The 23,489-nt window shown below is 38.7% G+C and overlaps 2 protein-coding genes across 2 annotated transcripts; one reads left to right on the top strand and one right to left on the bottom strand.

The window, feature by feature from the left end:
* The first annotated feature begins 709 nt into the window (after positions 1–709).
* LOC131782598 (interferon-inducible GTPase 5-like) lies at positions 710–22,155 on the top strand. The gene is made up of 2 exons (XM_066162289.1): positions 710–962; positions 21,207–22,155. Exons 1-2 carry the CDS (start codon positions 781–783, stop codon positions 22,153–22,155), a joined length of 1,131 nt encoding a protein of 376 aa, XP_066018386.1. The 5' UTR covers positions 710–780.
* LOC131782597 (tetratricopeptide repeat protein 28-like) lies at positions 8,987–15,924 on the bottom strand. The gene is made up of 5 exons (XM_066162269.1): positions 15,478–15,924; positions 14,100–15,150; positions 12,145–12,899; positions 9,591–11,304; positions 8,987–9,218 (listed from the first exon to the last, which is right to left on the bottom strand). The coding sequence occupies exons 1-5, from the start codon at positions 15,922–15,924 to the stop codon at positions 9,196–9,198; spliced, it is 3,990 nt and encodes a 1,329-aa protein (XP_066018366.1). The 3' UTR covers positions 8,987–9,195.
* Positions 22,156–23,489: the final 1,334 nt, after the last annotated feature.

Below are 23,489 nucleotides of genomic sequence, written 5' to 3'. Positions count from 1 at the left end.
TGAGGATTTGACTTATTTTTTTATTCCTTAGAGCGGTCGTAAATATTCTCATACGAACTCTTATAATTTCGCTATGACTGTTATTTTGCAAGATGATCATCTCACAGCTGAGGCTTGGGCCGCCTGTGTCGAACCTGATTAAGCGGCACCGCATTAAAACTAGATTGTTGTTGTCTTAGCACTCTTGTGTGGGCCTGCGCAATACGTTCTTCTCTGCTCGTGTAATGGAAAACCAGTTGGTAAGAACGATTCCGGACAACAACCAACCACAAGGATTTCCTGATAATTATTTATTCAAAAAACAAAGATAAAAGAAATGGAGTTTGAAACAACATTCTGATCATATTTGGGGCGTTGCACGGTTAATTTTACAGCCTTAAAAATACAAATGATCCAAAATACTATCAGAAATACACGCAGAAAGACGAACAGACAATCATGTTAATGTACCTGAAGGGTAAATCCTCGTGCGGTTGAAACTAGAAACACAAAAAAGTAAATTTCTGTGCCTAAACCGTTCGTAAAGGACTTGCCAAGCTGACCGCGTGCGCCCAAGACGAGGTCAAAGTCCAAAGTCATTCTTAACACCAGTGATAGAATAATCGGCAGGTCGCTTCGAATTGACCAATCAAACTTTGGGATGTCATGCGCTTTTAAAAGATAAAGTTTCCCACAACTTTTAGGAGTTACTGTTCTGCGACACTGCTTCGTCATTTTAGCACAAAAATTTTTCATTTAAATTATCTACTGATCGATAGCTTTGGCCAAGTTTCCGAGGCAATGAGCGATTGGGAGACAATGAACGCGGAGGAGGTTAAAGAGTACGTAAACAAAAATGGTGTGTCGGGTATTAATGAATTCTTTAAGAACCAGTTGGAGAGATCGGAGAAGGAAGGAGTAAACATTGGTATCACTGGCGATTCAGGAGCTGGAAAATCTAGTTTTATCAACGTGTTTCGGGGGTAAGTATTCTCGTATCTAATAACACTAAATAGAGAAGAGAGAAGTCAGCCTTTTTCAGTATGCCACGTCGTCGAGTTCCTTTTTCTGTATACAATTCCCTTTCCCGTCACCGCTGATAAGAAGCTTTTTTTGTGAGCAGTTTGTTTGAGGCTATCAGTAGTATAGGAGTTGGCGGTTCGAGCTCATTTCATGAAAATGAGCTCAAACGCGCCAACTCTACATTACTTTCCATATGATGGAAATAATTTGATAAAAATTATATCATAACTTTAATTAATTAGTTATAAATATGGTATATGATACTGATATGCTATAAATCATATCACAGCTTTCTTGAAAGTCAGGCGGTGTGCGCACTCTGATTGCGTTGCATCATGGTCGCAAAATGAAAAATAAGTCATTTGCATCCTGTCATGGTCGAGTGAACATCTCTGGTAGCAGCAAGATAGCGTGAATAAATGTGGAATTATAAACGTGGAATTTAATTGCGTGACATTTTCAGAAAAACAAGAAGTTGATGATATAATTCAACAGGGACTTTTACCGAGGAAATGAGTACAGCATTGCTATTGTTTTGAGCTCTTACGACAGTCGCATGATTTTTGCGACCGATCAGAAAGTGTCCGATGTATCGTAAATGAAATCAGCTCTTGAGAAGTGAAAGATATCCAGATACTAACTAGGTTATTTCATCTGACAAAAGTGGTTTCTCAATCGTTGGAATTGATCATGTACGACACTGTTTATGAAGATTGTGGCACTTATATGTAGACTGTCACAGCTTTTGCACGACGTCCCGTCTTCAAATTGCGAATGTTCAGGATATTATACCACCTTCATGAATGTATCGCTTATCATCAGAGTAGCTGAGTGACACTTTACTGAGCTCGTAGCTTCCGAGATGATGATTCATATTCTTACCTAATTCGGATGGTTTTCAATTTATAATATATTTGTTGCCTATTGAATGGTACGTTTTTGGAGTCCTTCTGTAGTATTCTACCAAAGTGATGCAATGAAACATAACTATAAAAAAAAGAATTAAATTAATTCGTGAAGGATGCTCTATTCAGGAAATTATCACTTTTCTATTGAGAATGACAAATTAGTCATCAAAGAAAGTGGGTTGTATGAGTTTCATTATATTGTGTAAATTTTAAAATTCATTTATTTGATAATATCGTCACAAGTATTGAAGACACCACAGGTAATTGGATTGATATTAGCGTATTCTACATTGTCCATTTAACAGCAGGAGATGAAATTTATTTTGAACTAAAAAATAATGCTATGTTAGCTGGTGGAGAATACAGCCAGATTCTGGTTAGAAAAATTGGTTAAAATTGTATAACATTTATATAGGAATATTTAATGGACAGATAGACAGTAATGTCGGTGATATAAAAAGGGCGATTTCTTCATCGTTAATGGTCGTATCCGAAAAAAAAATTAGAAATACTTAAAACAATTGGAAATGTTTAAATTTTACAACACGTTTATGCATCAAACAAGAAAACACCAGTATATCACTTTCATCAAATGTAGTCACGTAATTATCCTCAAACTAATCTGAATTTTAGCAAACGTATACATATATATGAAAAAAACCATTTTTGATTTCAGTTATATCAATAGAAGTGCTGTTGAAGATCAATTAAATTAAATCTTTATACCGATTTTATCGTAAAAAAATTCGGGCTATACAGGAGAGCATACAAAATATTGAATTTAGCGTGTAATTTGTCATAAGCATCTGTTGTTGCATGTGGGATGATAGCAGGAGATGTGACAATAAATCCAATCGTATTAGGGACTATACCTGGAGCTGGTGTATTGCTAGTGTAATAAAAATTTATAAGAAGAAATCGAGCCATATCGTTTTGCTTACACATCACATGAAAAATACTGGTTGATTTGTATTCCTTTATGAGATGCAAATCATACGATGATCAAGATTATTTGACTTAGGTAAGGGTGATTGTTGATATCATTATCGATATGTGTCCTTTGGTTGATAAATGGGACAAAGAGTATTCACAAAAATTCATCTCCGAATAATTTTTTTATATCATCACCGATTGGTGTTTGAATTCGACACTAACATTTCTTATAAAATGCTAAATAAATGTTCTTTTTGATTTGGATATTGGTATATTTTTGTATTGTAATTTTATCTTCTTAAGTATTTGTTTTAAAATGAAATTGATGTTGACCATTCTTTTACGATCGCCATGAATCTGAGGTAGCACACTCTCAATCTTTTCAAAATTATCTAATATCTTAATTTTTATCGTTCGTTGATATCTGCATGTCATCCTTACTACATAAACTGGTAATCATATGACAAATGTGCTACTTTGTATGATAAACGGACTTTCGGATCATCTTATGTCTATTATCATAAAATCATCAAATTCATTAACAAAGTCATATCTACCAACCTGACCGCAATATACAAATACTTATTTTATGTTACCGTTTTCAAGTTTCATATTCTTACAACATTTTTCTCTTATCAAACTTTACTGACAAACTTTACTGGTAATCCATGACTAAGAACAATAGCAATCTGATGACTCGTTTCCCCGGGAAAGTCTCTAATGCACAATAGACTTCCTGGTTTTCAATGACACCACCGCGTGGGCCTATGTGTCAATTTCTTTGCATCAAAACCGTCATTTATTTCTCAGAATTCATTCATTTATAGCATATCAGTATTATATACCATATTTATAACCAATTAATGTCATGATATAATTTTTATCAAATTATTTCCATCATATGGAAAGTAATGTAGAGTTGGCGTGTTTGAGCTCATTTTCATGAAATGGGCTCGAACCGCCAATTCCTTTACTACTCTTTCTAGCGAAACTCTCCCTTTCTTATGTTACACTGAAGACTCTTTATGGTCGTAACACCTGCCTTTAATACATTTTCAATTTTTTTTCCAAACTTATAACATTAATTAAAGAACTGGAATTAACCTAGAAATAACAGTAAAGGAAAGTTATCACCTATAAAGTACAGAGTTACACTTTAAGGCACAAGTTCTATTACAGCAAAGACAATTCAACCTTGCTTTAACCTTTGAGAATACTTCCACTCAAAATAAATTTCCTTTTCAGAGGCTGATGCTTTTAAAGTGATAAAACAACCAAAATAATGAATTACTTTTCCCAACCTTCCGAACTTCTGCTGTCACAGTGTTTTAGGTATCCAGATCACGTGTGTTTAGGTTATTCCCTTCCCCCCTCTAGGCTTATCGAAATAAAAAGGAAAAGTTCTAAATTGCATAATTTTTGTGTGCCTGTTAGCCTGTCCATCGCTTCTCATTTAGGTTGAAATTTTCAATAGTTAGTAGTCATGATAAACTGCTTATGACCGAATTTGGTGGGGTCAGTGGGTAAAATATTTGGGTAGTGATTTAGGTAAGTGTCAACGGTAATATTTTCTTTTCTTCTATAATGCTATGATTCCACAAAATTTCATGCACCTGTAAACAGTCAATAGTCTTTCCCCTTGGCAGGAAGTTGGAAAAGTGACACCATAGCTTCTTTGAAATACAACTTTCCTGTTAAAGTCTAAGCAATATGAAATGATGTCTGGTTAGCAAACTGTTTTTCCTTTGACCATTTCCAGTAAAGTAGAAGTTCATAATTTTGCAATGTGAGTATGACTTGGTTCAGTACTGTCACTTCAAAGAGACCTTTTCTAATACAATTATAGAACTTACGCAATATTTTTAATAAATTTGTTCAAGCCAAGTATTGTTTTTTCATAAAATGGATGTGGACAAGAAAAATGATAATAAAGAGAAGGTGTGGAAGAAGTGGAATGGTGAAGTAAAGTAAATAGTAACCTAACAACAACTGACATTACAATAAACTAGGCTAACATTTGTTTTAGATGCCATTTTCCACAGTATTCAGAAAATCTTTAATTTACCATGCTCATACGAAAAGAAATTAAATTTTAGAAACAGTATGGGGCCCAAGAAATATTTTTCAATCTGTAACAAATAGGGATTTTTTCATGGAAAGTGTGCACAAATGAGATTTATTGCATCAGACAAAAATTAACATGTGAGCCTAGTGAACTAGTGAATTTTTTTGATCAACGCGACAAGTGGATAAAAATTGTTCAAGCATTTTCCATGGTATGATGCTTCCATTTCATACATACTAAGTTTTTTTCTAACTGTCCAACAAAGATTGGAAGCTAACAACTGTGAAAATACATTGTTTGTTTCATTAGAGCCACAAATGATACTACTAAACAGTGTAAATCCCTATTTGTATTAAAATAAATTCCATTTCTTAACAATTCTAAAATAGAAGATTTAATAATTTTTCAAAGATTTAAAGGTGAGAAGGAAAAAAAAAGGTGATACTATATGATTATTTTTGACTGTTGACAAAGAAATTAAAATTTAATATAGATCAAATAAAAAACCCTTTGAAGGTCCATTGCAACAGTTTCCAGTTCATACACATATACAAAGACTGTTTTATTTCCAATCCAACAAAAGCTGCATAAGCAGGCATTGAAAGATAAAAATCTATGATAATACAAATAGGGATTTTAGGGCAAAAGGGTAATTTATTTAGATCTTGTGAGTATAGTTGTCAGTTGGGTAACATCTCCTTGCAAGTGCATTGCCTTACCTCAACTTTTGATTTCTTTTTTTTTTTTTTCTATCAAAGAAATAAAAAATGTTTCAACTTTGGAGGGAGAGGCCACTCCTACACGGTGGATGTGGTGACCATGCCCACCACGTCAACCTTATTAAAAATATAAAATATGAATCAAAATGAAATCAACTGTCTCTCTATAAATGTAAATTTGCAGCAGATTAATTCAGCCATAACTGCAAATGATAATTTCTTACCAAGCCTGAGGGCCATACAAGAGAACATTTTCCTGAGTTCCTTACAAAAACAGCGGATGGCCAATATTCCTCAGTAGAATTTGAGCAAGAAAAGTTAGCAAGTGATTTATTACATTGCAATTGGACTAAACTTTTTAGTTTTAAATTTGGTGCCTTTCAAAACAAAAATACATGGATTATGATCGTTTCACAGGAAACGGTCTGCATGGAAAAGTGCAGAACAAGTAAGAACCAGATCAGTGCTGGTAATTACCTCCATACTACCGTAGTTATTCGGTTATGAGGCGCACTCGGCTATAAGACGCACCCCCAATTCGGCAACTTCATTATTGCGTGTTTTCAAACTAAAAATATCGCTAAAATACTTGGTTATAAGGCGCATCGTTGTTTGGGGAGTAAAGATCGGTCAAGTTTATTGTAAATTCTTTCATAAACTTACAAAAAAGCGAAAAATTCGCGTATTGATTTTAGTTTACCGTTAATTAACAAAAGCAGAATTGTCGCACACGCGACCACGCGCACAAACAAAAGCCTTGATTAAACAAAAGCAAAATGTCACACACATTAACAAAAGCCGAAAAAATGTCACACATTTAGTCACATGAGATAAACAAAAGGCAAAAAAAAGTCACACATTTAAATACAACCTATCGGTACATAAAGATTTTAGATATATGAAAATTCACATATTTGCACTGCGGTGGAAAGATGAAATTAGAAGATCCTCGCAGCTAAGAACACTACTGAAACTAGTAGTCCTACTTACAACTACTAGTTTCAGTAGTGTTCTTAGCTGCGAGGATCTTCTAATTTCATCTATCGGTACATATTAATTTTTAGCCTTCCCTCTCGGGAAACATGGTTTTAAAGTATAAAAACAATTCGATCAACAAAATCAGTAGTCGCAAATTTACTTCACCTGGTGAACATCATCTTGCGAAGTCTACATTCAGCACAATCATGCCAAACACTCGCCGTCATTCTAATGATCTCAACTTCAGGTTGAAAATCGTAATTGAAGCTGAAGCTGTTAACAACAATCGAGAGATAGCGAGGGAATACGGAATTTTCGAATCAATGGTTCGGCGATCTGAAGATGATAGCCAAGCGCGCTTCCATGGACCGACCAAAAGATCCCGAACTTCATTAACTGTAGGCCGACTGGTTCAGTGATCAAAGGAGCCAAGGTAAGCAAATGCCTTCTTATCTAATACATGAAAGTTCACACGGCAACCAGGTGGACAATCAGACATAGTTTGATGCTACTCTGGTTTGCAGATTTAATGAATGTAACCGAAGAAGATACAATTCATAGACCCAACCTTTCGACACTCCTGTCTAGTGCCTTCATCAGGGGTGATCTAGACGCTGTAACTAGAGGTCCTTTTATATGATCACTAATTAGCGGCCTTTTTTTTTTTCTCTGACGAGGTGTAAAAAGGCGACAGGAAGCAAACTGCCATCGTCACGATCTAAACCTCCTCCCAAAAACATTCAAAAGGATGTTTTCAATGCGCTTATAGCTCTCAAAAAGGATCCGGACAGGCTCGTGTTATCTGCTGACAAGGGTAATTGTGTTGTGGTTATGGACAAACAGCAATATCACGACAAAGCTTTGTCTCTGCTTAATGACAAGAGTACGTATGCTGTCTTAAACTTAAAGGCAAGTGACCAGTTAAAAATTGAAGTATTGACATGCCCGCATGACACTCCCGCCATCCGCAAGCGATTTTAAATTTCTGTCTCCAAAGATCAGTTCTGGCCAGGATATACTTTAATTAACAAATAGAGAAGCCTTGACTGCGCTCTGTTCTGTTATAAAGCACTTAGGAAGCGGCTAAAGCACGAAACAAGCGTAGGGAGTTACACGAGACGTAGTCGAGTGTTTCTTCCCACTTCTTGAGTTAACGCTAACTTCTTGAGTTAACGCTTTTGCCTGAAGTTTTTAATTCAGAATCTTGAAGTGAAATGTTCAGTGAACTAAAGCCGAATTATGGCTCATAAAAACACGCGGGTTTTTTCACATGACAAGGTAGAAAACAAACTGTTCAAGGCGAGTGTTTTATTAAATGAACGACAGCCGATTTCACCGGAACATGAAGATCGCTCGGGATGACAGCGCCGCAAAACACGGCTGCAGTGACCGAAGTGACTTTCCACTCAACACATCGGAAAGGATATCAGAGCGAGCTCTTATTTTTTCACTCGAAGGGCGGCCGATGTAGTTTCTGAGGCTTGCTTTACTGTGATGACCGGAGATCGCCATGATAAGTGAGCTGCGATGGACTTCAGCATGATCATATTTGCTCAGACACCGTCATGATTAGTAGGAATTTTAACAGTTATGCCAGTTTGGTTATATTTTTCATCATTTCTGTTTTGTTCTGTTTTGTTTTTGAACTCTGAACTTTATATACTATACGAGTGTTGGCTGTGTTTGATTTTCATTACCGTACGTAAGCTTGCAATCTAACTGAGCGTGAAAATCTTTAAAACTCGGATTGTCTATTTTGTTTTTCCTTTGAGGATTTCGTATCTACCCACGTTTTAATAACGTAAATAACGGCGCCTGGTATGTTTACAAACCTTTCTTTGGTTCTTCTGCTACTACTTGCCGGCTCGCTTGTTCCGAAATTTCACTTTCAATTATCGGAAAAAAGCTAAAAAGAAGTCCCGGAAAAGGTCAAACATGGTACAATTTGGCAGATGGCGTGACGGCTTTATCTCAGTTCTATGCTCTATACTCTCATAGAGCACGCTCTTTCAACCAATGACAGCGCGCGTTATATCCGAACTTTATTATAATGTTTTATGGCCATGTGATTTTGAATGTGACATTTCCACATCAGCGTGTTCTTGAGCTTTTGTAAAGCCGGAAGTGATACTTCTCTACTGGAGCAGATAACTTCAGACACGTATTTCTCCAGAACTTCGTCAGGTATCCTCTTTACCCTCTTTTAGTTGTATTTTTAAGCTCTGTAGGATTTTTTTCTAATGTGGAGTGCTTCGGATTTATTTTTAGGATGCGCAACGCTTAATGTCTTAACTTTACTGAATTCGTTTTATTCAAAAGGCTTACGTAGGTTAACATTGTTTCGTGCTTATTATATCAGAATATAATTTTTGCGTGAAAAACAAAAAAATTGTTGAGTACATAAACATTACCTCCTCCTGAGAATATTAGTAAAGAAAGCAGCAAAAATTGGAATAAATCTCCCCTAACCTGGGATAGCTCTTTTTTTTAATGTCGATGAAATACCGGATAGAGTATTTTCTCTATTATTTCTAATAATTATCCATCTAAAAGTCTTTTAACTCTGTTCCCTTCGAGTACTTGTCATTATTTACTCTATCGGGGTCTTTTTTCCTGCAAGAAAAAAAATTGAAATAACCCAATTTATCATTACCTCAATTAACATTTTGGATATAAAGCAAACACAATTACACCAAGCACAATATATATAAATAATTGGCTATTACTTGTATCTCATTGGTAGAGAGGCATCTATACTATATGAGATTCTATACTTTACACCAGAGAGCGGAGATAGTAACTCTTCAAAAAGGAAAAAAAAGTGTGTGTAGATATATATATATATTTATATTTATGTACATATATATAGATAGATAGATATCAAACTAGCCTTGATGTTCAAGGTAACAAAGGATCCCCATCCGGTCAACGACCAGTAAGTCATAACCATTTTCACGTCTAATCTAACTTTAATTTATGAAATACCTGTTCTCACTGAGTCTTGCCTCTGCGTGTCAAAGTCGAGTCTCACATCATCTCCAATCAGCGTAAACGAAGCCCACTCAGACATTTTGTTCAAGCCGTTTTTTCTCATCCACTTCATGGCATGATGAAGGGATTCACTGGCACTTCCACCTTCAATGAGGTGTTCGTAGAACCGACTCATCAGCTGCTCTGTTGCTGAGTCTGGAATGGCCCACAGCGCAACCAACACCGAGCGAGCACCGGATCCTAAGAACGCACGGGCAATTCCTATTACTCCCTCGGCTCTTATCTCTCCACTTCCACTGTGACAGCAGCTAAGTACCACCAGTTTAGCTCTGATTTTCACTCGTGAGACATCAGCCATCGTCAACATGTAAGCTTCCTTCGAGATAGCGTTTTGACTGTTGGGAGTAGGAATGGGGGAGAGTGCAATTTCTCCTCTTTCCGCGTTACCATGGGCAGCAAAATGTATCAAGCTCACTGAACTTATCCGCTCAAGTACCGCCTGCTTCGTTGCTTTCTCTTCAACTAGAGGCGGAACACCCACCAGTCGTCCGACCATCTCCGCTTCCTTTCTCGCACCTGGCAATGGTTGCAGCCAATTAACCTTGGGATTGCCTATTACCAGGGCACCAGTGTTGCTGTGATAGTCCTCTGGACTATCTTGAATGTTCTTGAGTGTTGTCAACGAAGGAATGATACGGATCTTATGGGTCTCTGACAAGTATTCGGCTCCTTCCTTTTCACTCATGGCAGCAAAGGGAACTTTGTACAACCTGCGGTCAGGAACAATAATGACTTCAGGCTCATCAAGTAAATCATAAACGGGCGCAATGAACATTTTGTAACACAAATGTAGACTTGAAATCACTTTCTCGTCCTCGTCCTCGTCCTCGTCCTCCTCCACGAGTCGCAATCTTGCTGAGCTCTTTTGCGCGGGGGAGAGAGGTTGCAATTTAATCGTATTTAAAGACCGATCTTCACAATCTTTAGTGGGCAAAATACCAAGACTCCGGAAATTATCATCCAAAAATTGACTCAAACGCAAATCTTTGGGTAACCCAGCCTGAACTAGATTCTCTTCTGGTGATACTCTTCTATAGTGAAGGACTCCACTTGTTTTCAAGATCCACAAATGCAGACGATTCTGATCATAGGAAATGTAAAGACAAGTACAGTTTTTTTCCTTTCTTAAAATGTTCTCAATCCCAAACCAAGATTGTGGATTAGCAGAGATGTGCGTTTCAACCGAGTACTTCTCTGCCATTAAGTCTGATAGGCCTCTAGCTCGACCCAACTCCTCAACATAAATAGCATCCCGAGCATTTCCGATGTCACAAAGCAAAGTACAAAGCAGTTTGTAACGAAATATTCCTGTATCCTCCAGAAATGAGGTTTTGAACTGATCATTGGCGCCCAAGAAATATCTCAGCTCCTCATACTTTTCAATGCACAGATGAAGACACGACAGGGAGTCTTTGATTTTATATTGGTATAAATACAAAACGGCGTAACTTCCGAGAATTTCGAACTCTCCTCTTCCATCTCCAATATCTCTAGATATTAATAAAGCTTTCTTCAAGCATACTTCCGAAGCTTCAAAATCACCAACAGTTCTAAACACAGTACCAAGGTTTCCATAACATGATGCTTCCCCTTTTCTGTCGCCAATTTCAGTTCTGATGACAAGCGCTTTTTTGAGATACTCTTCAGCCTTGTCGTATTGGCCAGAAACCCCAAACACAGTACCTAGGTTTCCATAACATGATGCTTCCCCATTTCTGTCGCCAATTTCAGTTGTGATGACTAGCGCTTTTTGGAGATACTCTTCAGCCTTGTCGTATTGGCCAAGCGACTCAAACACAGTACCTAGGTTTCCATAACATGATGCTTCCCCTTTTCTGTCGCCAATTTCAGTTGTGATGACTAGCGCTTTTTGGAGATACTCTTCAGCCTTGTCGTATTGGCCAACGGACATAAACACAGTACCTAGGCTTCCATAGTTAGCTGCCTCCCCTTCTCTGTCGCCAATTTCAGTTCTGATGACAAGCGCTTTTTGGAAGTACTCTTCAGCCTTGTCGTATTGGCCAAGCGACTTAAACACAGTACCTAGGCTTCCATAGTTAGCTGCCTCCCCTTCTCTGTCGCCAATTTCACTTTTGATGACAAGCGCTTTTTGGAGATACTCTTCAGCCTTGTCGTATTGGCCAAAAACCCCAAACAGAGTACCTAGGTTTCCATAACATGATGCTTCCTTTTGTCTGTCGCCAATTTCAGTTGTGATTACAAGCGCTTTTTGGAGATACTTTTCAGCTTTGTCGTATTGGCCAAGCGACGTAAACACAGTACCTAGGCTTCCATAGTTAGCTGCCTCCCCTTCTCTGTCGCCAATTTCAGTTGTGATGACTAGCGCTTTTTGGAGATACTCTTCAGCCTTGTCGTATTGGCCAACGGACAGCAACACAGTACCTAGGTTTCCATAGTTAGCTGCCTCCCCTTTTCTGTCGCCAATTTCAGTTGTGATGATTAGCGCTTTTTGGAGATACTCTTCAGCCTTGTCGTATTGGCCAAGTGACTTAAACACAGTACCTAGGTTTCCATAGTTAGCTGCCTCCCCTTTTCTGTCGCCAATTTCAGTTCTGATGACAAGTGCTTTTTGGAGATACTCTTCAGCCTTGTCGTATCGGCCAAGCGACTTAAACACAGTACCTAGGTTTCCATAACATGATGCTTCCTTTTGTCTGTCGCCAATTTCAGTTGTGATGACAAGCGCTTTTTGGAGATACTCTTCAGCCTTGTCGTATTGGCCAAGCGACTCAAACACAGTACCTAGGTTTCCGTAGGTAGCCGCCTCCCCTTCTTTGTCGCCAATTTCAGTTGTGATGACAAGCGCTTTTTGGAGATACTCTTCAGCCTTGTCGTATTGGCCAAACGACTCAAATACAGTACCTAGGTTTCCATAACATGATGCTTCCCCATTTCTGTCGCCAATTTCAGTTCTGATGACAAGCGCTTTTTGGAGATACTCTTCAGCCTTGTCGTATTGGCCAAGCGACTCAAACACAGTACCTAGGTTTCCATAGTTAGCTGCCTCCCCTTCTCTGTTACCAATTTCAGTTGTGATGACAAGCGCTTTTTGGAGATACTCTTCAGCCTTGTCATATTGGCCAACGGACATAAACACAGTACCTAGGTTTCCATAACATGATGCTTCCCCTTCTCTGTCGCCAATTTCAGTTCTGATGACAAGTGCTTTTTGGAGATACTCTTCAGCCTTGTCGTATTGGCCAAGCGACTTAAGCACAGTACCTAAGTTTCCATAACATGATGCTTCCTTTTGTCTGGCGCCAATTTCAGTTGTGATAACAAGCGCTTTTTGGAGATACTCTTCAGCCTTGTCGTATTGGCCAAGCGACTTAAACACAGTACCTAGGTTTCCATAGTTAGCAGCCTCCCCTTCTCTGTCGCCAATTTCAGTTGTGATGATTAGCGCTTTTTGGAGATACTCTTCAGCCTTGTCGTATTGGCCAAGCGACTCAAATACAGTACCTAGGTTTCCATAACATGATGCTTCCCCATTTCTGTCGCCAATTTCAGTTCTGATGACAAGCGCTTTTTGGAGATACTCTTTAGCCTTGTCGTATTGGCCAAGCGACTCAAATACAGTACCTAGGTTTCCATAACATGATGCTTCCTTTTGTCTGTCGCCAATTTCAGTTGTGATGATTAGCGCTTTTTGGAGATACTTTTCAGCCTTGTCGTATTGGCCAAGCGACTCAAACACAGTACCTAGGTTTCCATAGTTAGCCGCCTCCCCTTCTCTGTCGCCAATTTCAGTTGTGATGACAAGCGCTTTTTGGAGATACTCTTCAGCCTTGTCGTATTGGCCAAGCGACTCAAATACAGTACCTAGGTTTCCATAACATGATGCTTCCCCATTTCTGTCGCCAATTTCAGTTCTGATGACAAGCGCTTTTTGGAGATACTCTTCAGCCTTGTCGTATTGGCCAAGCGACTCAAACACAGTACCTAGGTTTCCATAGTTAGCTGCCTCCCCTTCTCTGTTGCCAATTTCAGTTGTGACGACAAGCGCTTTTTGGAGATACTCTTCAGCCTTGTCATATTGGCCAACAGACATAAACACAGTACCTAGGTTTCCATAACATGATGCTTCCCCATTTCTGTGGCCAATTTCAGTTCTGATGACAAGTGCTTTTTGGAGATACTCTTCAGCCTTGTCGTATTGGCCAAGCGACTTAAACACAGTACCTAGGTTTCCATAACATGATGCTTCCTTTTGTCTGGCGCCAATTTCAGTTGTGATGACTAGCGCTTTTTGGAGATACTCTTCAGCCTTGTCGTATTGGCCAAGCGACTTAAACACAGTACCTAGGTTTCCATAGTTAGCTGCCTCCCCTTCTCTGTCGCCAATTTCAGTTGTGATGACAAGCGCTTTTTGGAGATACTCTTCAGCCTTGTCATATTGGCCAAGCGACTCAAATACAGTACCTAGGTTTCCATAACATGATGCTTCCCCTTTTCTGTCGCCAATTTCAGTTCTGATGACAAGCGCTTTTTGGAGATACTCTTTAGCCTTGTCGTATTGGCCAAGCGACTCAAACACAGTACCTAGGTTTCCATAACATGATGCTTCCTTTTGTCTGTCGCCAATTTCAGTTGTGATGACTAGCGCTTTTTGGAGATACTTTTCAGCCTTGTCGTATTGGCCAAGCGACTCAAACACAGTACCTAGGTTTCCATAGTTAGCCGCCTCCCCTTCTCTGTCGCCAATTTCAGTTGTGATGACAAGCGCTTTTTGGAGATACTCTTGAGCCTTGTCGTATTGGCCAAGCGACTCAAACACAGTACCTAGGTTTCCATAACATGATGCTTCCCCATTTCTGTCGCCAATTTCAGTTCTGATGACAAGCGCTTTTTGGAGATACTCTTCAGCCTTGTCGTATTGGCCAAGCGACCCAAACACAGTACCTAGGTTTCCATAGTTAGCTGCCTCCCCTTCTCTGTCGCCAATTTCAGTTGTGACGACAAGCGCTTTTTGGAGATACTCTTCAGCCTTGTCATATTGGCCAACGGACATAAACACAGTACCTAGGTTTCCATAACATGATGCTTCCCCATTTCTGTGGCCAATTTCAGTTCTGATGACAAGTGCTTTTTGGAGATACTCTTCAGCCTTGTCGTATTGGCCAAGCGACTTAAACACAGTACCTAGGTTTCCATAACATGATGCTTCCTTTTGTCTGGCGCCAATTTCAGTTGTGATGACTAGCGCTTTTTGGAGATACTCTTCAGCCTTGTCGTATTGGCCTAGCGACTTAAACACAGTACCTAGGTTTCCATAGTTAGCTGCCTCCCCTTCTCTGTCGCCAATTTCAGTTGTGATGACAAGCGCTTTTTGGAGATACTCTTCAGCCTTGTCATATTGGCCAAGCGACTCAAATACAGTACCTAGGTTTCCATAACATGATGCTTCCCCTTTTCTGTCGCCAATTTCAGTTCTGATGACAAGCGCTTTTTGGAGATACTCTTTAGCCTTGTCGTATTGGCCAAGCGACTCAAACACAGTACCTAGGTTTCCATAACATGATGCTTCCTTTTGTCTGTCGCCAATTTCAGTTGTGATGACTAGCGCTTTTTGGAGATACTCTTCAGCCTTGTCGTATTGGCCAAGCGACTCAAACACAGTACCTAGGTTTCCATAGTTAGCCGCCTCCCCTTCTCTGTCGCCAATTTCAGTTGTGATGACAAGCGCTTTTTGGAGATACTCTTCAGCCTTGTCGTATTGGCCAAGCGACTCAAATACAGTACCTAGGTTTCCATAACATGATGCTTCCCCATTTCTGTCGCCAATTTCAGTTCTGATGACAAGCGCTTTTTGGAGATACTCTTCAGCCTTGTCGTATTGGCCAAGCGACTCAAACACAGTACCTAAGTTTCCAGAACATGATGCTTCTCCGCTTCTGTCGCCAATTTTGGTTGTTATGGCAAGGGCCTTCTCAACATATTCCTTTGCTTTTAGGCCTTTGCCAAGTTTATAAAGCATAATTCCATACTCTCTGTATAAGTCAAATAGTTTCCTCCCGTATCTTTCCGCACTTATGTAGTCAGAGATATGACGATACGCGCTGAAAAGAATGGTATAGATGTCGCTGTAAAATTGTAGCAGTGCCGAATCAAATTGGTCTTTGCTGTTTTGATCGGTGCAAGTTAGCAAAATCAAACATTCGCTGCATATCTCAATGGCTTTCTGAATGCGATCTGAGTTGAGCAAGAACAGGGCAACAAGTAAGGCGATGCTCATGAAAGGTGTCATGGCTTCTGTTGTTAGGTTTCCATTGCAATCCCCTCCTGTTATCAGGGAAACATTATTTTTATTAACACAACACTAAACAAAAAAAGAAAAAAAAAAAAGAAAACGGACGGAGTGGATCGGTAATTTGCTCGAACATAACCACATCACTGGTCTTACCTTTGAAGACGTTAATCCAGTGACTGAAATATGGCAACAAGCAAATGACATCAGAGATAAGAGGTGGCTTGACTTTCAGTAATAATCAATAGTCATACTTAATAGTACTTCATATTTCTTTTGAGGAAGGGAGAGGTGGGGGATGAATTTCGGTTTTTTACGTCACACTTTTGTGACCAATAATAGAATTGAACATGTAAAAATAAATTATTTCATTCTTTTTTTAACAGGAAACGTCAGGCTTCTGTGTCCATCCATTTCGAAAATTGAAATTTCATTACAAGATCGATACCAACAGAACCAGAGGCTTCTTTCTTTAAACGGTAAGCTATCTGTGAGCGATAATCAACTTTTCATGAACTGATATGGAAAACCGATCCGTAGTTTACTCCGCAGTGAATCTATTTCGGTTTTGTACGTCACATTTTTATAACTTCAAATCGACCATCTTTCGTTCCCCATACAATTCCTTATGACGTGTTCAACTCTGGTAAGTTAACACCGAGTCACACAACGCGTGACGCTTTCATGAATTAATCGTTTGCTTTTTCTAGAGTGTGAGCTTGGGCCGCCTCTGTTGACATCAGTAAAAGACATTCTGCATGACAAATATGTCTTAATATAGGATTGATTTTAGTTTTTGATCACGTGATTGTGGGAACCATCAGTTTCTCAAACTAAACAATGCTGAACAATCTTAGTTACATTCTGGTTGAAATTTATTGTATGAAACCTTAACTGTTTTAAGAAAGCCATTTAACGGTGGAGATATGAAGCATCCGATCAACGGAAAAGTACGCCTATACTACGTATGCAGTAACATTGAATTTAAGAAAGTCTTAGTTTCTCTGAGAAAATTAAAACATCTCTCTTCGTGAGCGCGCAGCGTCATGAATTATCTTCTTATGCGAGGCTCTAGCGCTTAAGCAGACAAAAAACGGATAACGGCGTTTAGAAAAATATGTACCGTAGAACCCGCCGCTAGTAGTTTCTGATCACATGATTGTGGACACCATCAGTTTCTCAAATTAAACAATGATTAACAATCTTGCTAATGAGGTTGAAATATATTGTAGAAAATCATTACGGTTTGAAGAAAGCAATTTTACGGTGAGGATATGAAGCATCCGTTCAACGCAAAAGTAGGCTCATACTATGTATGCAATAACAGTGAATTTAAGAACGTTTCAGTTTCTCTAAGAAAATCAAAACATCTCTCTTCGTGGGCGCGCAGCGTCATAACTTATCTTCTTATGGGAGACTGTAGTGCTTAAACAGACAAAAAACGGATAACGGCGTTTAGAAAAATATGTACCATAGAACCCGCCGCTAGTATCTAAAAATTTAAGTGAATGGTGTCTCGACCATGAAACGTTTGTGTACAAGTACAAAACGGAAATTCAATTCGAATCTACCACGATCTCTGAATCGATCGTTAAACTCTCCTAAAAAAGTGTCAAGTTAATAGCCAATGCAGATCATAGCCTCTGGAAAACCACGTAATGAAGCACTACGGATTTCCTATGATGTCAGCGTGGGACAGTCTAGTTTTATGATCATCAATTTCTCAAATTGAACGATACTCAACAACCTTGTTTTAGTTAATGAGGATAAATTATACGGTATAAAGCCACAGAGATTTAAAAAAGTCGCCGTAGAATCAATTTATTTCACTGTGGTGACGATTCAATCGCGCCATCAACCGCTTTAACGAAGGGCTAATACTCGAAACGTAACATATTGCAAACATAAAGATCAGGTACTGGATAAAGTAAATAATAAAGGGATAAAGTAGGTACTGGGCTTTGCCATAAGAGCCTTACCTCTCTACAGTTACTAAATGACTAAGGCTGATAAAAACCGAGTGACTAGAAAAGATTTTCAATCGCACTTACCAAGATGTTGACAATGTGGCTGATGTTTTCAAAATGAAACAACAAAAATAACGAATTACTTTTCCCAACCTTCCGAACTTCCGCTGTCACAGTGTTTAATGCATCCAGATCACGTGTGTTCAGGATATTCCCTTCCCCCTCGGGGCTAATCGAAATAAAAGGAAAAGTTTTGAATTGCATATTTTTTTGTGTGCCCGTATGCCCGTCTATCGCTTCCCATTTAGGTTAAAAATTTTTAACAGTTAGTGGTCATATGATAAAATGCTTATTGACAGAATTTGGTGGGACCAGTGGGGAAAATATTAAGCTCAGGGTCATGAAGAAAGGACCTCGCTGCGCCCCCTACCACTCAATAAGTACACAGTATTTCGGTTTCGTACGTCACACTTTTATCAGTCATGATGTAATTGAACATGGAAAATGAAAAGTGTTATTCTTTTTCCAACAGGAAATGTCAGGCTTCAGTGTTTACCCCTTTGAGAGGTTTGATTTTCATCACAAGATCAATCACAGTACAACCTAAGTCTCTTCTTTTTAACGCTAAGCTATCTTTGCGTGATAATAAACTCATTGTCTTCGTGAACTTTTCATTTTCTAGCGGGTGTGATTTGCATGATCGAAGCCAAAACTACTAAAAAAAACCAAGTGACTGTAATTCGGTTTTGCAAGTCACACTTTTATAACTAATGATGGTTATAAAATAATTGAATAGTTCGCACGCTCTCAATAGGCCAACTAGTTAGTTTCGATGAGAGTATGTAAACACAGCTTGTTTGGACGTCACACTTTTAATGTTTGCCGGCGCAATTTGAAAACATTTCAAACTCAAAGTTTTCCCAATACTCGCACAGTAATCTCAAGTGTAAGTGATAAATATTGGAATTGGAGAAGTATGTGCCAATTTTTGATCTAGGGTTTGACTTCCATCCCTTCCCCAGTGAGGAACAAGAAGGAGGAAAAAGAGGAACTAGCACTCTTTTGCCTGCCTTGATGACCATGAACCGTGTGGCCTAGTCGAGGGAGTTCAAGTAAAGACGACAAATATCATGGCAAAAAAATGCGCAGAAAACATCGAAATGTAAGGAAACAAGGAAAGATTCTGGAAAAAACATTTTGTTCTACGCGCCCTACTCTCAAAGAAACACTTGGAAAACTGTATATCACTGAAAAGCTTATAAAGTATCGAAGAAAGTTTTAAAAGTTTGTTTTTTTCCCAGCACATTTAATTTCAATGTTTTCTCTAAAAAAAGAGTAAATAAAATGGAAGTTTGAAATTTGACCAGATCTTGTTGACAGTAACCTCAAATCAAAACTCACAATTCAAGGCAGTAACAAAACAGTTTTTTTGTTATTGCCTTCGCTACATCACAAAACTGAAGAAACCGTTTGTTCGTTGCGGCTGAACGAAAACAAAAATCATGCTGCCTAGGTCTCGAAGGCAGGGTAATTAATTTATTTTTCAAAAATGACATTTAGTTGCCCTTTTGCTGTGCCCTGAGCAAACGCTAGTCCCTCGTAAAAATGCCGAGTTAATCAAGTCGATTTCGAAATTAACGCAGGGGTCATATCATCGAAAGAACTCGGTGACACTGATTGCAAAATGAGAAACTTTCAAAGTGTGGCTGCATTTTTCAAGATAAACAAACAGTGACGTGGCTTGATTAAATTTCCTGAACTTAAGAGTCATCAGATATATTGACAACTGACATACTTAGACGTTAAGTCAAGTGCATATGTATTCAAATTGGGGAAACTTTGTGTAAATATGGGTTGAAAGCGAAGGTAATTGATTAATTACCAAAATTACCGACCAATTGCCTAAATTTAGATAGATTTTGCTTTTTGGAAGTTTCTCAGATATCACTGGCTAATTTTCAGCTGGTTAAGATGTCACTTTTTTACCTATGTATTTTGTACCCTTCTTTAACTTCATTCGCTTGCAGTTTATCACTTCTCTTTATCGGAATAGTGGTTAAGATATCCGTGCTTATCTGTTCAAGTTACCAAATTTTCCAGCTTTTGCATGATTCAATTCTGATCTATTCAGATTCACCGTAAAAAGGAAATAAACAACTGGTTTCCTTGGTTTCCCATCCTGTTATCACTGAAAACTTTCCACTTGAATATTCTCTTCGCATATCTTTTTTTTCCTCTAGTTGCTGCTTCCTGTTCTCTGTTTTTGCACTTAGCTTGTTTTGAAGCCAAAACAAAGGTAAAAATACAAAATATACCACTGAAAGATATTGACAACGTAAGTAATTAAAAAAAAGGCTCTAAAATGGCAAATTACGAAAATACGCGGTCATTCAAGGCTGCTGTTTCTCAGTGAAGGCGAGGCCCCTCTTTGATGAGGAAAATGGCTGTTGTTCAGTTGTGTATTTTAGTGCTGTTTGTGGCTTCCACAAAGAGTAGTAGTATGTATTACATGTATTCCAACATGATCATACTCGATGGCAAAAGAAATTACTATGTTTTCTACAACTACAATGAGTCCGCGGACACACTGGAGTTTATGGTGCAAATCAGTTTAAGTTGGTTTCGGTGTTGCTGAAGTAGCATCAAATAAATATATGTTATTTGCCAGCCCACGGCCTCGGGCAGACTGACTTAGACTGGTGAATAACATCTTTATTTTTTCCTGAAACTGAACTAAATTCCTTCCAAAACATCCCGAATGATTTAGGGCTGTAATTACAGCAGGATCCTCCATAAATTGAGCAATATTTGAGCGGGTAAATGATAGTTAAAATAGAGGTGATGCAAATTAAAGAGAGATGCTGCATCAAAACATTTCCATGTACGTAATGAATAAGATAAGGGTGATTTAAAAGGCTTCCTAACAAACTTTGAAACATTTTTACAAGTATCTGTCACAATCTGACACAAGTTAATTGAAGAGCGCGTAAGAAAAAAAAAGGGCATGTACACTTTTGAAAAAACAACCAAACTAGTTTAGCAAGGACTGTCACGACAATGTTTTCTCCAAAAACAGTCAATGATCTGACGGAAAGTATTTTTCACTCTCGTCGACGATTAATTCATGTGCGAAAATTTACTTTAAAAAGTTGTTTACATATCACCAGAAGTGACTGAGATGGGGTCTATAACTGGACACAGAATAGACTAAAACAGGTGAAAGTTTACCCAATTAAACTCCCCTCCTCCCCCCGATTAAAAGATTTCACGACCAACTCATTGGATAACAAATTAAATCATCGGTTACTTTTTAAGGCTTAATGACGATGATGATGGTGCTGCCCCGGTTGATGTCAATGAATGCACCACAGAGCCCAAATCTTATGATCGCTCAAAATATCCAAATGTAAAGTTTTGGGATCTACCAGGAATTGGAACTCCAAATTACCCTGACCTGGAAACGTACCGCCAAAAAGTGCAGCTGGATAAGTATCATACATTCCTTATCTTGGCAAGTCACCGATTTACCGAGAAACACATCATATTGGCTAGAGAGATCAAGAAACAGGGGAAGTCCTTTTTTTTCATTCGCACAAAAATCGATGAAAATGTTCGAGCAGAAATACGAAAGAAATCTTTCAGCGAAGCTGCTGTGTTACAGAAAATCCGGCGCAACTGTAAAGAAAATCTGGTTGACGAGGCCGGCAACCCCATCAGCAGTGAAGACGACATCTTCCTGATAAGCAACCATGATCCAGACAAGTGGGATTTCAGTCGACTTACCGAAGCAATTCACATCTTGTCTCTGAATGCTCTAATCAGCTTGTCAAAAGGTATCCTGAAGAGAAAAGTTGAGGTTCTCAAGAGGCGGATGATTCATGTTGTAGGAGCAACTGCTCTAATCGCGGCGATTCCAGTTCCTGGGCTATCTATTGTCGATGATGCCGCTCTCGTATTTAATGAAGTTAGAAAGTACAAAGCCCAGCTTGGTATTCCTGAAGAAGGATTCGAAAGGTTTGGGAGGCTAAGTTCTGTCACTCAAAAGAAATTTCTCGACCTTAACATAAAGCTTGCCAATGCTATTCAGTTGGCGTCGGAAGCTTCCGCAGAAGGTTTCGCAGGATTCGCTCGTTATATTCCGTTCGTGGGTTCAGTGATAGCTGGCGCTTCGACATATGTTCTGCTTCGTGATTCTTTAAAAGAAATTGAAGAAGTAGCACTAGCGGTCCTGGAACAAAACTGCCTAATTTTATTAAGATCTTGATTACGCTTGTACTTACCCAGATTTAATGATAGCATTTAACCCCTTGGTTTTATTGATACATTAATAAGGCTTGTAGGGTAGAGGTGAATAATTACTATTTTTCGCATTTTTCGTAAATTTTCAGAACGAGTAACAGGGACAGTACTATCTACTCAACTTTAAAAACTGTGCACGATAATGATAATGGTAAAAAAGGATTAGGAACGAATGCTATGAAGCTGAAGAACTGTAAAAAATTTTGGAAGTCATTGCCGAGAATGGCCGGAACATTTTCTCTGTTGGCAAAAATATTTACGCTGTCATAGTGGGTAGATTTTGCGGCAGGCTCACTTCTTGATAGGAAATGGACTTTCTTTAGCCAGTTTTATAGCCGGGAATTAAAGTGAGGAAATTGAACGAAATCTGGTGTTAAAAATGTCTCTTCTATTGCTGAAAACACCACCCAGATGCTGATAACTATCTCCTGTTATCTCCTGATAACTTCTCCTTGTAATTCAAACTTCTCCCCTCCGCCAACGCTGGCTTCGAAAGTGAAGCGTTTGAGGATTATCTACCGCACGAGTGAGTGTTTGCGCAGAAACTGAACACAGAGGATTGTTCATAGTGGTGGAAAGAGCGAAACGAACAGAGTAAATACAGAACCTCGCTACGCTCCCGGAGGTGAAAAATTTTCGCTGTGCATGACAAACATTCTGTCGCTTATTTTAAGAGGCCTAGGCGATAGGCCTGTCAGATAAAATTCCACAGCTATAAGGGTCACAAATATATAAGTTTACAAAACAATCATGAAGCTATGACGGTCAGATGTACACTACCAGTTAAAAATGTGAGGTTTTATTAAGGCTCTAAGAGGGCTTATACCCAACATGTGTTGACTTTGATTTGCATTTTGCATGCACATTTAGCCTATCAGTTAACCGTATATATGTCAATCATCATACAGCCTGAAAACGACAGATGACATGCAAGCTTTAATTTCCGCAAGTGCAACCAAATTCACGATTCTCTCCCCATGGTAAAACTTATTTTTTCTGTCGTGCCAAGCCAATAAAACCTTGCAAATCTCTACCGGGAGGTACATATTTTTTAAGTTAATCGTTTGAGTTACTGACCTGTCGATGATGGGTTTTTTAAGCATCACACCAGCCATCCTCTAAAAGAATAAAACCACCGTTTGTCGAAGGTTTTTCTTTGCTAAAATAATCTGAGAATTGTCAATCGCTTTAGCGAAGGCTGGCGCTCGAAACGTCAGTTTTAAAACTCTTTACGGTGGCCAATTTACGTTATCAACTCAGTTGATAATTCTAAAATACTCTCCCACCGACGTAGCACCA

The sequence above is a fragment of the Pocillopora verrucosa genome, chromosome 2, assembly GCF_036669915.1.
Source record: "Pocillopora verrucosa isolate sample1 chromosome 2, ASM3666991v2, whole genome shotgun sequence".
Lineage (NCBI taxonomy): Eukaryota > Metazoa > Cnidaria > Anthozoa > Scleractinia > Pocilloporidae > Pocillopora > Pocillopora verrucosa.
Note: the sequence above shows the minus strand (reverse complement) of the source record. Positions and strands in the feature narration are given on the sequence as shown.